The following is a 12,582-nucleotide window of genomic DNA, read 5'->3' on the forward strand; positions in this document are numbered from 1 at the left end:
CATAAGCTGCTGCCAAGAGAGTTGCTAGCCAGCTCAATAACTTGGGCTAATGGCAGTAGGATTCTATGCCACCAAATGTTGCCTCATGCTTAATCTCACCACGTACAATAAGAACATTCCACTGTGTCCCGAACACGGAAATCCAATTCCATCTGGTTATTTAGCTGCCAGCTAGTATTTCATGAGGCAAGATTTTGTGGCATAAATTCCCCCTGCCATGAGCCCAAGTTGTTGAGCTGGCTACCAAATCTCTTGCCAGCACCTCAAAGATTCAACATTTGTGTAAAATCATTGCGTCATTCATTTCAAATGATAAGATGGCGTGATTGAAAACGCGGTATCTTAGGTCATTATATTTCTTAACCGTCATATTTGTAAATATTATGTTTTTTTTTATTTAATGAAGATATAAATCAAATTATGTTACTTCATCCAAATGTTTTTTTATCTATATTATTTGGCTAAATTGTGTATATTTGAAAGTGTGATTATTGTTATTTTTCAAATAATTTTTTGTGTTAAAATACATATTAATAATGTTTTTTTATTTTTTAAAAATCATTTTTGATATCAGTATATTAAAATGATTTGAAAATATTAAAAATATATTAATTTGAAATTAATAAAAAAATTAAATTAAATTAAAATTTTTTAAAAATACTTTTAAAACACAAAAACAAACAAACAGAAATTAATAACCAAAAACACACGAACCCAACCAAGTTTCGGGAGACGCAAGTTCTGATTAGTAATCTAGCTTGGCAAGAAAATCAACATACTTTATTACCTTTACGAAAAGCTAATTTGCCACGATCTATGTCATTACTAATGAGAAGGTGTTTTAAGTGTGAGAGATTATTTTTTAATAATATTTTTTAAATATATATATATATAAATTATTTTTTAATTTTATAAAGAATATTTTTAATATTAGTATATCAAAACAATCTAAAAATATCAAAAAATAATAATTTAAAACAAAGAAAAAAATTAAAAATTTTAATTTTTTAAAATGTTTTTAAAAAACAAAAATAAATAGGCTATAAGAAGTATAACTTAGTTGTTTTTTTATTTTACAGTATCATTGTATTTTTTAAAATATTTGAATATTTTTTTTTGTTTTAAATTAATATTTTATATATTTTTAGATTGTTTTGGTATATTAGTATCAAAAATAAATTTTAAAAAAATATAAAAAAATATTTTAATATATTTTTAAATAAAAAATATTTTAAAAAACAAACACTACTACAATATTATTAAATATTATCAAAATCTAATTCAACATGCAACCCAAAATTCCAAACTGGCTGAATGCCATATCTCAAGGGCATGAGCTTCCCATGTGTATTGGTATTGATATAACTCACCATTTATAAATACAAACAAAGTTATATAATTATAAATATAAATAAAAGATTTGTATCAGACTTTTTTCTTTTGATTTAAAAAAATAATAATGGATGGCATATCATTTATCCTAATTAAAAATAAAAATAAAGATCCAAGGCCAGCATAGCTTATTAAAAAATAAAGTTTTTTTTTTTGTTGTTTTCCTATTCCATCATTTACTAATGAAGTTTTATTAAGTTTTATAGTTCAGTATTACAATAATCATGAATTGGTTTTTTTATTTTTTATAATATAAAAAAATATATTCAATAAGTTTATAATTAAAAATGTGAGTTTAACAAGTTTAGTATAATGTATTTTGCCTATTATTTTTTTATTTCCTTTAAGTTTTTTGGGGATGTATCCAATCAACAAGTCATGCTGGGATTTTAAAAGTTTGAGTCTTTATACCAACTTTAATAAAATATGTCTATGACATATTTTAATTGGACATTTATTTTTTCTTCTTTGACTTCTTTTTTCTTTCAATCATATACTTTAATGTCATGTTTTTAGTTATTTTTATTATTTAATGTTTGGTTTTTTATGAATTGTTTTTATATTTTTTATCATATAATATAATAATTAAAAAATTAATTTAGCTCGGTGAAGTTAATATCTTGGGTTGTAGGTTTTGCAGTTTAATTAAGATAAACATGGTTTCTTTCATTTTATTTTAGTTTTTATTTAAATTTATATAATTTAATTTAAAACTTACAGTTTCTTTCATTTTATTTTAGTTTTTATTCAAATCTATATAATTTAATTTAAAACTTAAATTCAATAAAAAATCGAGTCAATATTTTTTAAGTCTTAAATATTATGCCAAGTTTAATGATAATACTAAATTTTCTTTTGCAATTAATATATTCTCCTTTTATTTAAAAAAAAATTATGATCCAAGCCACAATAAAAGTGCGGTCAAGAAACTAGTTAGCAACTAACTTTATTAATTAGCTATTTAATTTTTATAATTAGCTTAAAAAAATCAAGAGCTTCAAAAAAAAATTATGCATATGATTTTGTAAATTCCTACAAATCGCATTTATTGTTCATCTTCTCCCGCATTATTTTATAATTTTGGTATTAACACAATTTGCAATAAAATTTGTATTCTTAAAATAATTATTTTATTAACTCAAATTTGCAGTGCATTCTAATCATTCAACTACGAAAAATTTTAAATACAATATCTTGAAGCCTAATTTTAGTAGAATCTTGTGGTTACATAAATCGACCATGTTACAAATTGGTTACAAATACAATTCTGTGATCGATATACGCGTCTTGAAATCACAATTATATATAAAAAAACAATGTGAGGGCATTAGCTAGTTTCTAAAAAACCCTCTAAATGTTATATTACTAATTAAAATTTTAAAAAATCATCTCAACCTAAATAATTCAGTACTATAAATATATTTTAAAACATAAATAAAAATTCATGAATCATAAATCTTAATAATCAAATAAATTAATTTTATTTTAATTAGAAAATAAAAAATAAAAAATAATATTAAAATAATTAAATTTAAAAAAATCATGACAACCTAAAAAAAGATATTTTTTTCAAAATAAATAAATGATGTAAATTAATCCCTAGCATATTAAAAATAAAAATAAATATTGGATAGAAAAATCAGCTAAAATCAACCTAAATTTATATAATAATATAAATAACAAGAGTTGAGTTAACTCATATTAACTTATCAAAAATTATATTCTATATCATAAAATTGAGATAATTTGAATAATAATTTATAAATTATATTTTATATTTATTAAAATACCAAAATGTTCTTCAACCAACTTGACAATAATAAAAAAAACTAATGTTAAAATACAAAAAAACCTTAGACATCAATTTATAAATTTTTGTTTTTAAAAATATTTTGATATTTTTTCTATACTTTTAAAAAACATGAAGACTTATAAATTTCTGATAAATCCAATAATAATTACTGATAAATAAAAAGACTCAATTGCCCTCCATAACCAATTCGATAATTTTTTCATGGAATATCAAAGCCATCATCAACATTCCACTAAACCAGACCTCTGGTCTGAACAATATTTTTCCAAGCCTATTAGATTTTGTTATTTTTTTTTTTTAAAGGTGACCCTGGTGTCATGTCAGTGCCCACCAGCTTAAATTTTGTACCATTATTCTGGGTGGCACTATCATTACTCTCAACAAAAAAACGTTTTTCTCTAAATATTGTAAATTTCTGAGGTAACTTTCTCCAATTTCTCATATTAACTGTTCCTTCTATTCTTCATTTTATCGTGTAAAAGCTGCTTTATCATAATGCTTGTTCATTAATATCTATACGACACGTTTCTATCAGAGTGTGAGGTTGAATGCTGACACCCATTTCTTCATCATGGATCCACAGTAACTCTTCCATCTTCAGATGTTCATAAAAATTATATAACTAATAGAAAGTAAATTAACCAAGACAAAATAAGCTAAAGAACTTAATTAATTAAAATAAATTACTTTACAGGTGTTTATCATTTATTTTCTTATTTTTTTGGAATAAAGAGCCACTCTGATAAAAACGTGTTATATAAACGCATGGGCCGATGACGTTATGATGAAGTGATCGCTACAGAACAATCTTCAAAAGACTCGAAGAAAATCATGAAAGTGAGATAGACAGATCTGGGTAAAACCCAGGAACTCAAACCCAAGAACTAGTTAAAATGAGAGAGACAAGTGCTCACGTCGTGATTGGCGCTTGTCTTTTTTGGTGCTTGCATCGGTGCTGTCCATTAACTTTTAAATTTATTAATAATAATAATAATTATAATAATAACGTGTGATGTAAAATGAAAAGCATGTGCAGGGAATAGTAAAGTGAAGGCGACCCTTCATGAGTAATGGGAGAAATTTTCCCGTCCAAAGCTGTCTTGTATGGATAATTTAAGGAAATAATTATGACTCTGACTAAATTACTGTATCTTGTAGACAATATAAATTAATTATGAAGTAAGAATCTATTTCTCTCCTTGTTTCCGTCCATGTTTTTCACCTGCGATGACCTTTGATGATGCAAAAAATCAAGACCCTTTCTACACCAAAGGAATGGCACAGTGCCTTTCCAAAATGCAACAGTGATGCAGTTACAGAATCGCCCGCCCCATGTAATTATTCTCGAGCTCTAATGCATGATTTGGCCATCTTTACGCGGCTGCTTCCGGTGGTTTTCGACCGGACTCCAAAAAATTTCAAACACTTGACGACGGAAATCAGCTTAACCCCGCCGCAATCTCGGGCATAGCCATGGAATTTTGTTTTACATGACATGCAGCCAACAAATCCCCGTGGCCGATCTGTGCATGCAACGTCACGTTTCACACATCAACTTGACCGTTTATTTGTTGAAAATAAGTTTTTTATAGAAAATATTTTTTAAAAAAATAAATTATTTTTTAATGAAAAATAAATTAAAATATTTTTTAATATTTAGTTATCTTATGAAAAATGAACTAAAAATATTTAATAATATTCTTTTCAAGTTTATTAAAATAATAAGGAACAAATCTTACAAATTAAAAAGTTAAATGCAGATGAAATTAAAAAAAAAATTATAAATTATTTTAAATAAAATAAATAAATTAAAATATAAAGAAATTAAAACAATAATAATTATCATTTTATAAATTATTTTAAATAAAATAAATAACAATCAAAAGGATAAAAACTAAATTTGATAGATAAAAAATTTCAATTAAAAAATAAAAAATATTAATTATAAAAATAAGGATAAAAATTAATATAAAAATTAAATTATAAGGGATGAAATTAAAAAATAAATATTCAAGATAAAATATATATAACAATTAAAAATTTGAGGATGAAATTTAATATAATCAGTAAATAATATGACATTTTAAATTTTTTTATAATTTTAAAAAATATTTTTCAGCATGAAATAGAAGTAAAACACTATCCTGAAAGTCAAGTCAAAATTTTTTTATAAAAAAATATTTTTTATTGACTGAAAAGTATTTTTTTTATTGACTAATTTTTTTAATAACAGACATACATATTAAAATTTAAAAAGTGATTTATCAAAAACCACTTTTCGGAAACACAAATGCACCCTTAGTTGTACATTGCCTAATTTTATGAGTGTTTTATTCTATGAGCGTGTTTGGAAGTATAGTTGTAGATATTTTTTAAAATAATTTTTATTTTAAAACATATTAAAATAATTTTTTTATTTTAAAAAATTATTTTTAACATCAGCATATCAATATAATATGAAAATATTAAAAATAAATTAATTTTAAAATACATGTGATATATATATATATATATATATATATATATTGTGTCACACCAATCAATTATAAGGACCTTGCTTTGTGGTAAAGCTAGTTAGATAATTAGAGAGAATCTTCAATCACTGTTACTTTCTCTCGTCTTTTCTTTTTCTTCTTTTTTTTTTAAAAAAAATAATTAAATCGAACTACTATTTCAACCACAATTGAAATCAACGAATCAGGCAAGCTCTTGGTGAACGAATTGCCTTTGTCATTGTTTACCTAATCCCTTACATAGAAGTGTTAATCATGAGCTAGGTTCCGTGATAAGCTAATTAGCTCTTTAATCCACTAACAAATGACTTAGAGCTTAGTTTATAAGAGGGCTTTCGAGTACATACCGTGGCTAAATTAGGGGCTTCCAATTTAATAGATCAAGTTAATTAATCTAAATCTTTTCTTTTTTCTTTTAAATAAAGAACAAGACAAAACTGACTACTCTTACAATAACATGGTTTCCTTTAAAAATTAGCAAAAATAAAATATTGCTGAAGAGAAAATGTCTTCTTTAATGTGGAGAGATAAATTTTTTTATGTTTAAAAATGAAATTCCATGTTTTATATTCATACCGACATTATTTAATTTTATTCTCAGAACTTCAGGTTTCTTTGTCTGCTCAATCCTTGATCGGTTTATCTTTTAGTCATTTTATAATAATTAAAAAATAAAAAAACTCATTTATCAACTTCTTTTCACTATATATAAAAAAAAAACTAAAAACATTCCAATTATAGTTATTATTATTGTAGTTATCATCATCAATAATCGAGTATTAATCGCTTCGTGTACTCAATTTATGGGCTCAAGGAATGGTCTGCTCAAGTCTAATTTTTCAACAAAAATGGCGTTGGTTAATCAACATCACACCTTTCCTTCGTCTCTACTCTCTGAAGCCATTCCCTGCATTCAAAACAATGGTGGATCCCCCGATCCCTCTCAACAACCATGTCCTCGGGTACATTACTTATTCTGTACGTCCCATGAATCAAACGTGCCACATCTAGGGGCATGAATATCGATGCAAATGCCTGTATTTACACCATGTTAAAAGAAAAAAAAAAAGAATTCTTCTAGATTCTTTAGTTTATCGATAAATATTGAATAAATATTATTTTAAAAAATACCAAATATTATATACGTTTAAAACTATAAATATATAATAACATAATTTATAACAAACATATTATTAACATAAACAAAAATATATATTAGACTTGTAATTAATATAAAAAAATCATAACATGCATATTAATCATACAATATATCCAAGTTTTTTTTTTAAATAAAATAAAACAAGATACTTACTTATTGAAACATTTTAAAATAATAAAATTTTTGTTGTTATTAATAATAAATTTTTTATATTTAAAACTTTATTGCACCACTCTCGATACAAAGAATTTATTATTAGATTTACTCCACTAAATAGCCTCAAAAGTGAAGTAAAAAGGTATTTTTATTGTTTATTCGCATATTAAAATAACTAAAATAATCTTAAAAAAAAAAAACTAGCATATAGGGGTCGCTTCGGTTATTCCTCTTGATCAACATAATAACATGATTATATTATCCTTCAATTCAAACTATTTTTAACTTTCATCGTGTTTTTTTTAATTAAAGAGCTGGACAAGAGGTAATTTGATATTTTAACATGTATAAAATATTATTTGATATTTAAAAATAGTTGGCAAGTGCTATTCATGCGAGCGCGCATGACAACATCTATATTTTTTTAACAACATGTATGGTGTCTTATGATGACTGAATGCTGACTTCCATAATAGCGTTTGAATCTTCACGACGATCCCTCGAACCCCAACTGACATATGCGACTAATGAACCTCTGGTTTGACCAATGAACCTTTGGTTTGGCATAATTGACATTTTAGTTTTTTTATCTTTCATCTCTCTTTTATTTTTACATTGATCTTGTAGATTTTTAAACTAGTCCTTCAACTTATTTGTTTTTCATATTTTGTTCTTATTACTAGTTGTTTTATTTTAAATAATTCATAGAATTGAGATTTTTTTTAATTTTATTCTTATTTGATTTTTTTTTAATTTTATTCTTATTTTTTTAATTTATAAATTTTGGTTCTTATTCTTTATCTTGTTAATTTTTTTTGTTTTTATTTTTTTTAAATTGAAAATTTTTTCAATCGTGTCCATCAACATTTTATGTTTTTTATTTATTTCTCTTGCTCTTTTATTTGCTATCTTTTGTTGTTTCAAATTCTTTTTTATTCAAGCTTTCTTTTTCAATTTTTCCCTAGGTGATTGGGATTTTATTAATCAAGAATTTGGATTCATTATTTTTTTATTTCATATTTGCCTTCTATAGGATTGTTCAAGTCTCATGACCCGACTTCACGGGTTTGAAAGGTTAGTTTGAATTGATTTAAATATTTTTTTAAGATCATTTTTATAATTTTTTTTTAGTCTTATCTTTTAATGAGGTTATCTCGATCTCATATATTAGGTTGCGGGTCTCTTAAGTTAACCTGGGTTGACTTAGATCAATTTTATTTTGTTCCATTAATTCGTTGTTACTGTCTATTTTTTTTTATCATATTATTCAATTAATCGAGTTTATTGAATCCAATAAAATAAATAACCCAATTCTCTAATTTCTTTTAAAATATTATCATCGCTTAATTAATAGACAAACGCCGACTTTCATGATAGTGTTTAAATCTTCGTGATGACCCCGGAAACCTCAATTTATATGTGTGACTAACGAACCTTCAATTTGTCATCGACAACCTTTTTGTTTTTTTCTTTCCGCTCTCAACCTTGACTTTTATATTAAACCTATAGATTTTTAAACAAGTTCTTCAATTTATTTGTCTTTCATATTTTGTCTTTATTATTATTTGTTTTATTTTAAATAATTCATAGAATTGAGATTTTCTTTTAATTTCATCTACCTTTGATTTTTTTATCTATTCTTTTTATTGTTAATTTTTATTTTATTTTTAGTCATTTGTTAAATTTCATTTTTACTCTTTTATTTGCTATTATTTTTTGTTGTTTTAGATTCTTTTTATTCAAGCTTTCTTTTTCATTTTTTCCCATGTTGATTGGGACTTTGTTAATTGGAAATTTCATTTCATGATTTTTTTCAAGTTTGTTTTCTATAGGATAGTTTAAGTCTTATGACCCGAGTTACGGGTTTAAAAGTTAGCCTAAGTTGATTTAATTTTTTTTAAAATTTTATTTTTCAATAATGTTATCTCGACATCATATGTTAAAGCACGAGTATCACAAGTTAATCCAAGTTAACTTTAATCAATTTTATTTTATCAAATTAATTTGTTGTTATTTTTTATTTTTTTATTAAATTAATAAAATTTATTGAATCTAATAAATAAGTAATCTAATTTTTAAAAAATATTATCATCATTTAAATATTTTTATTTTATTTTAAAAAAACTCAATTCAGTTCCCACAAACCAATGTAGTGTTCCGAGTCCATGGGTTGGTGACGTGACGAGGGAATGTCAGCATGTATGGTGTAAATCGCAGGACGCTTGCGAGGGGGAGAGCGCGCCAAAGCTTGGGTGGAAAATATAAAGAAAAGAAACCATAAGCCCTTCGTTATTTAAATCACTAACCATAGAGCAGTAAGCAGTCATAAGGAGTCTCTATCCATCCCTGACTGTCTGTCTCGTGTGGATTTGGAAGTTTGCTGGTTTGATCAATATGGGCAGGAAATGCTCACATTGTGGGAACGTAGGGCATAACTCAAGGACTTGCACAGCTACTCAAAAAGAAAGTTTAAGGCTCTTCGGCGTGCAGCTGGACATACCAGCTTCGTCGTCTTCTCCTGCTATGAAGAAGAGTTTTAGTGTGGGTAGCTTGCCATCTTCATCAACCACACCTTCTTCTTCTACGTCATACAATTCACCGCAGGTAGTTAACACAGGCGACGAATTTTATCTCCTCTCCAATGGATATCTCTCTGATGGCCAAGTAGGGCGGACTCCAGAAAGGAAGAAGAGTGAGTTCAACTAGTTTTTGTGCTGCTTAATTTGCCACTCACCCTCACACATGTAGCTAGTTTCATCATCTTTTCTGTACACAAATTGAATTAATCATCTATGGAGGTATGGTGGTTATTACAAATCGATCATTCGCAGCGCTGCGTTTCACAAATTTCTTGGTTCAATTTATGTGACTTGTCTTGATGGGGAGTTGGCTTTTCATTCATGGTTAGGTGTGCCGTGGACCGAAGAGGAGCACCGGATCTTTCTGCTAGGCCTCGAAAAGCTCGGCAAGGGTGACTGGAGGGGTATCTCAAGAAACTTTGTGACCACAAGAACTCCGACCCAAGTAGCCAGTCACGCACAGAAATATTTTCTTAGGCAAAACAGTCTCACTAAAAGAAAACGGCGCCCTAGTCTCTTCGACGTAATTATCACCATTATTTCTATATGCTTAATTTAGGCTGTGTTTGTTTTCCAGTTTGATTTAAGTCATTTTTTGGTTTTTAATCCAAAAAAAATCACAAATATGTTTAGCTGGAACAACTTTTTACTTGAATAAAAAAATCATTACAAATTTAAGTCAAGATTTTACTTCCATTAAAAGTTGAAATTCCTAGCTTTAACTTTTAAATTTTACCAAACATAATTCAAAAATTATATTTTGACAGGTAGGGAATGGTACTAGCTCAATCCACCCAGTCAGTGCTGGCATTCCTGAGGTTATAACTGAAGGCAACATCTTTGGAGGGTTACCATTGATGAGCACAGTAGCTTCTCCAATTTGCACTAGCTTTTCTGAGTTGGGTTTAGTTCATCATTCTGTACTGCTTCCATGTTCAAGTCCTGGTGAACATGTCAGCTCCAAAACTTCTAGCACTCCTGCTCCCAGCAAAGCCTAGCTAACACTCACTGCCAGCCGCGCGCACCTCCATTGTAGTCTCCCCTCCCCTTCTCTTTAATTAGCGGTGCCCTCTTTGATACCCAAATTTATTTATTTATTTAATAGCCAAATCGCCATGAAAATAGTACTGGGTAGTCTTTAATTTTGCTTTTCTATTTTCTTTAATTTTAAATCTTGGCTAGATAACTTTAGAAGATCATGGGGACTCCCTGATGAGAGGAGAAACACAAGCCTTTTCATGGTTTAAGATTCTAATTAAAAAATCAAAAGACTTTTCAAGCTAGAGCTAGCCCTTTAACTCATCATTTTGGGTCAAGGTTGATGATTACATATCATGGCATTGCTCTCGGTAGGTCCATGAAAAAGTGACAGTAATTATTAAAAAAATTCTTTTGCACGGATATGGAAGGAACGTGATTAAGAAATTAATAAAAGTTTTAATGGGGCTTTCAGTGAACCATCAGAAATTAAAAATATTATAAGTATGCATCATGGTTGTAAAAAATAAAAACAAATGTTCATCATTTTTATACCATTCAAGACCTCTTTTCATACTGTTTGAGATGATCTAAAACCACAATTGTAAAATTAATTACATTTGATCCATTTAAATTATATGTTATTTATAAATGTCGTTACTTGATATTTATTAGAACTTGATTCAATGGACAATAATATATTTTTCTTTTTAAAATACTCTTGCAATTTAACTGCATGTTACACTCCATTATATATTTACGTGTGGGCGTGTTCTAAAATGTGTTAATTTAATAATATTGTATATGATAAATATTTATTTAACTATGTAATTAATTGTTATATATAACCTGATCATATAATGGATATAACAAAAATAAATATTTTTAAATATATAGAAATTATTTTATGTGTTGTAATATTAACTTCGAGTGGATGTCAAGTAATTTGTACTAATAAAAAATGCAGAAGGGCCTACCATACCGGTATTTACAACTTTGGGATGGAGGCACATTCTTGAGAATCAAGCAACTAGCACGATATTCTCTATAAAGTTAATGTACAATGAAATCTTGATTCTACTACATTTATTTTAATGCAGCTGACGTTTCCTTGGCTCTACTGCTTCTCTAATCTCTTTCCAATTTATTGCGTGACTGCATCTCTCCTTGGTGGAGTTTAGAGGGGTAATTATTTTTTATTTAGTTTTTAATCATAAATCAAATTTATTTATTTTTTAAAACTTATATTAATATAATTTAAATGGATTGATTTTAGTTCCATTCGGTTTATATTATCAAAAAACCCAAAAAAAAAAACCGAAATACACCTTTTCAAGTCAATTGAAAGATCCCAGCGGCACAAGTGGTGGGTAATCGGTTCGCAACAGCCTTCTGTTTTTTATTATTTTAATTTATTAATATAAAAAATAAAATAGAAATTATAAAAAATTATTATTTTAATATATTTTTAATTAAAAAATATTGTACATTACCAAGCACATAATAAAATATATTAACCTGAAGAGCAATGTTGATGATCACAGATCCCATCATAAATAAAATAAAATAAAATAAACTCTCCACCGCCGGAATTACTTTTGGCGGCTTTTCCTGGAAAATAAAATGGGAATTACGTTTGTTCCGCGTTTCGTTACATCTCTATTGTCCTTTACCCAAAAAAAAAAAAGGAGAAAAAAAACCTCACATGTCGGGTCGCGGGTACGAAACGACTACCCGCTCTATCTTGCTTAATAAATAATCATTAAAAAATACTAACGAGTAAAGGATTGAGTTAATGGGCCGGGAACCCGGCCTATCTCAGTTCCCACTTGAATGTACGGTACCATTATTTCTAGACGTTGCCCTCTTTTGCCGGGCCCGAAAATCTGGCCCGTGACCTCGTTTTGCTGACTCTTAGAGGACTATCAGCCTTAGAGTCTTGTTTATATAGGCCCAGTTCTCTAGGCCCACCGTTCATAAGAGTTGCACTCA

General features: G+C 27.3%; 1 protein-coding gene across 1 annotated transcript; it reads left to right on the forward strand.

The window, feature by feature from the left end:
- The first annotated feature begins 9,233 nt into the window (after positions 1 to 9,233).
- Positions 9,234 to 10,736, forward strand: LOC105122209 (transcription factor MYB1R1-like). Its single transcript, XM_011021181.1, has 3 exons — positions 9,234 to 9,725; positions 9,942 to 10,135; positions 10,380 to 10,736. The coding sequence occupies exons 1-3, from the start codon at positions 9,428 to 9,430 to the stop codon at positions 10,608 to 10,610; spliced, it is 723 nt and encodes a 240-aa protein (XP_011019483.1). The 5' UTR covers positions 9,234 to 9,427; the 3' UTR covers positions 10,611 to 10,736.
- The last annotated feature ends 1,846 nt before the right edge of the window (positions 10,737 to 12,582 follow it).

This window comes from Populus euphratica, unplaced genomic scaffold (genome assembly GCF_000495115.2).
Source record: "Populus euphratica unplaced genomic scaffold, PopEup_1.0 scaffold19.1, whole genome shotgun sequence".
Lineage (NCBI taxonomy): Eukaryota > Viridiplantae > Streptophyta > Magnoliopsida > Malpighiales > Salicaceae > Populus > Populus euphratica.

Bases quoted from the DNA above. Each gene is read 5' to 3' on its own strand.
- LOC105122209 (XM_011021181.1), top strand. From the start codon at position 9,428: ATGGGCAGGAAATGCTCACATTGTGGGAACGTAGGGCATAACTCAAGG. The intron at 9,726-9,941 runs GTGAGTTCAACT...ATTCATGGTTAG, and splicing joins GACTCCAGAAAGGAAGAAGA to GTGTGCCGTGGACCGAAGAG. The intron at 10,136-10,379 runs GTAATTATCACC...ATATTTTGACAG, and splicing joins GGCGCCCTAGTCTCTTCGAC to GTAGGGAATGGTACTAGCTC.